At 41.5% G+C, this 2,417-nt stretch overlaps 1 protein-coding gene across 1 annotated transcript; it reads left to right on the forward strand.

Annotated features, from left to right (window-relative positions):
* Nucleotides 1-917: 917 nt before the first annotated feature.
* On the forward strand, nt 918-1,647 carry LOC149023175 (calcium-binding protein CML42-like). The gene has a single exon (XM_089143732.1). The coding sequence runs from the start codon at nt 928-930 to the stop codon at nt 1,576-1,578; it is 651 nt and encodes a 216-aa protein (XP_088999858.1). The 5' UTR covers nt 918-927; the 3' UTR covers nt 1,579-1,647.
* Nucleotides 1,648-2,417: the final 770 nt, after the last annotated feature.

A 2,417-nucleotide genomic window follows, 5' to 3' on the forward strand; every position in this document is an offset into this window, starting at 1 on the left:
TGTTAGGATGAATCCACAGATTTCATTCCATTACCAAACATCTAATTTTATAAATTATAACTCCATAGATTTGAAATCTATCTCTAGATATTTGAAATCTCTAGATTCATGTAACCAAACAGGCCCTTAGTTAATGGGACCAAACAGGCCCTTATTAGGGCATCTCAGTTACCAAAATGCCTCCGTTAAACCCTAAACCCGCTCAGTCACCTTTAACCTTAGCTAGCTCCCTCCATAAACAAAATTCTCCTCCTCTTTAACCTGTTTAAACCCTGTCATACTTCAATGGAACTCTTTGATTAGTTATTTTTTTAATCTTAATGGTTAGGAATTATTTGCTTCTTTATCTTGGTAGAAAATGTTTCTGGTGTTTCTTGGTGCAGATACACATGGTGGGTTATCAAAAAAGGGCCCAATTGATCCACCGCCAATGAGCTTGGATTCGATCTCTCGCTAATTCAATTCTCCATTTTCGTAAATAATCGTTGATGAAGAACGATCGACCAGAATTGGTCACTTTGTTTGGCTGACCTTAGACTTTGAATCCGTAAAAGATGCACTCAACGAAACCAACGGAGTGGTTGACATTAACCAGCACTTGCAGCTAGTATCCATGAAATTTCACCACGACGACGACAACGAAGAAGAAGACGACGCCGTCAACGACAGAGGAGAGAGGAAGTGGGGGAATGAAGGAAGGAACACCAATTCAGGTCCCTAGCTAGCTCGATCGCCAAGAATAGAATGGAATAGAATAGATGACGTACGTACACGCGCGTACAGCCACAAGAAGTAGTGAAAGAAAGAAATAAAGAAGCACACCAAGGTCCTTCGCCTCGCCTGGCCTCCTATATAGTTACAATAATAATATTATTAAGAAATTAGTGGTTTTTTTTGTCGTCGTGTACGTTGTGCTGTGTTGAGGAGATGGCGGTGGCAAAGCCGACGAGCCTTGGCCAACCGTCATCGTCATTCCGGCTCAAGTCACCCAGCCTCAACATTATCCGCTTGCGACGCATCTTCGATATGTTCGACCAGAACGGAGACGAAATCATCTCCGCGGACGAACTCAGGCAGGCCCTCGATCTCCTCGGCTTGGAGGCCGATATCTCAGAGATTGAATCCATGGTCAGCTCCTACATAAGCCCTGGCAATGCCGGCCTAACCTTCCACGATTTCGAGGCCTTGCACCAATCTCTCGACGATACCTTCTTCCCCCTTAACCCTAACCCTAACAACAACAGTAGCAGCGACCAGCAGCATGGTTATGGTTGTGGGCTTGGTGGTCGTGCCAAGGACGACGACAACGCCGTGAACGGGGAAGCACCACCAATAGCAGAATCGTCGCAGGAGGAAGCGGATCTAACTGAAGCTTTCAAAGTTTTTGACGAGAACGGCGATGGCTTCATCTCGGCACAGGAATTGCAGACGGTCCTGAAAAAACTAGGGATGCCCGAAGGCCGTGACATTGGTCGAGTTGAGCGTATGATCTTCTCCGTTGACCGTAATCAGGATGGCCGTGTTGACTTCCATGAGTTCAAAGATATGATGCACAACATCATGGTTCGCACCTCATGAATTCATTTAATTTAATTTAATTTAACGCTCAATCAATCGTATGTATCCCTTTTTTAGGTTTTCAATTCTTGTTCCTTTTTCTTTTTTTTTCTTCCCCTTTTTTTCCCCCTTTTCCCCCGACTTTTTCGAGCTTTCCTTGAGGAGACTTCAACTTCGAAACGGAAAATATTCATTCGATAAGAAATTAAATACCATCCTCCCAAGTGGAACAGAAGCAGAATCTTCCATTGCCCCACTCGCATTACTCGATCGTTTTTACTATGACTCACAAAAAGATTAAAGGGATTTTTTTTTTTCCAATGTAAGAAAATTGATGACTAAACACCTAAATATTGAATTCACCAAAGAGGTAAGGAGTTGAACCAGAGGATGTAGTCGAGGTGCATGCAAGCTGGCCTGAATGAACCTCAACTCCCAAAAAAGTATTGAATTCAAGAAAACTAAACAAAGGTTCTTGATTTAATTAGGTGGAAAATAAAACAAAATGGTACTAACCTCCTACCATGGATACTTTCCTTTGTTACTTATTTGCCAATTCTTCTCCACGCAAATCGTCCTCTTCAATATTAAACGAATTCAATGCTTCCAATTTTCTTCTAGTAAATCAGTGATGGAGATGCAGGGACTTTGCTGATAAAATTAGGGACTAGACTTCTCTATAAAAATTTGCATTAGATTTCATCAACAGTTACACAGGGTTTTTTAAGAATCCTGTAATATCGTGTTTCCATCAAACATGATTAGTTAACCGCCCAAGTTAATAATTTCATACAATGTTTTGGGGCACATCGTAAATGATGAGAACTTTAGTATTTTAATTTTAATAAAATCTAACATTC

Source organism: Hakea prostrata, chromosome 2, assembly GCF_041222555.1.
Source record: "Hakea prostrata isolate BN-2017 chromosome 2, UWA_Hpros_2, whole genome shotgun sequence".
Classification (NCBI taxonomy): Eukaryota; Viridiplantae; Streptophyta; class Magnoliopsida; order Proteales; family Proteaceae; genus Hakea; species Hakea prostrata.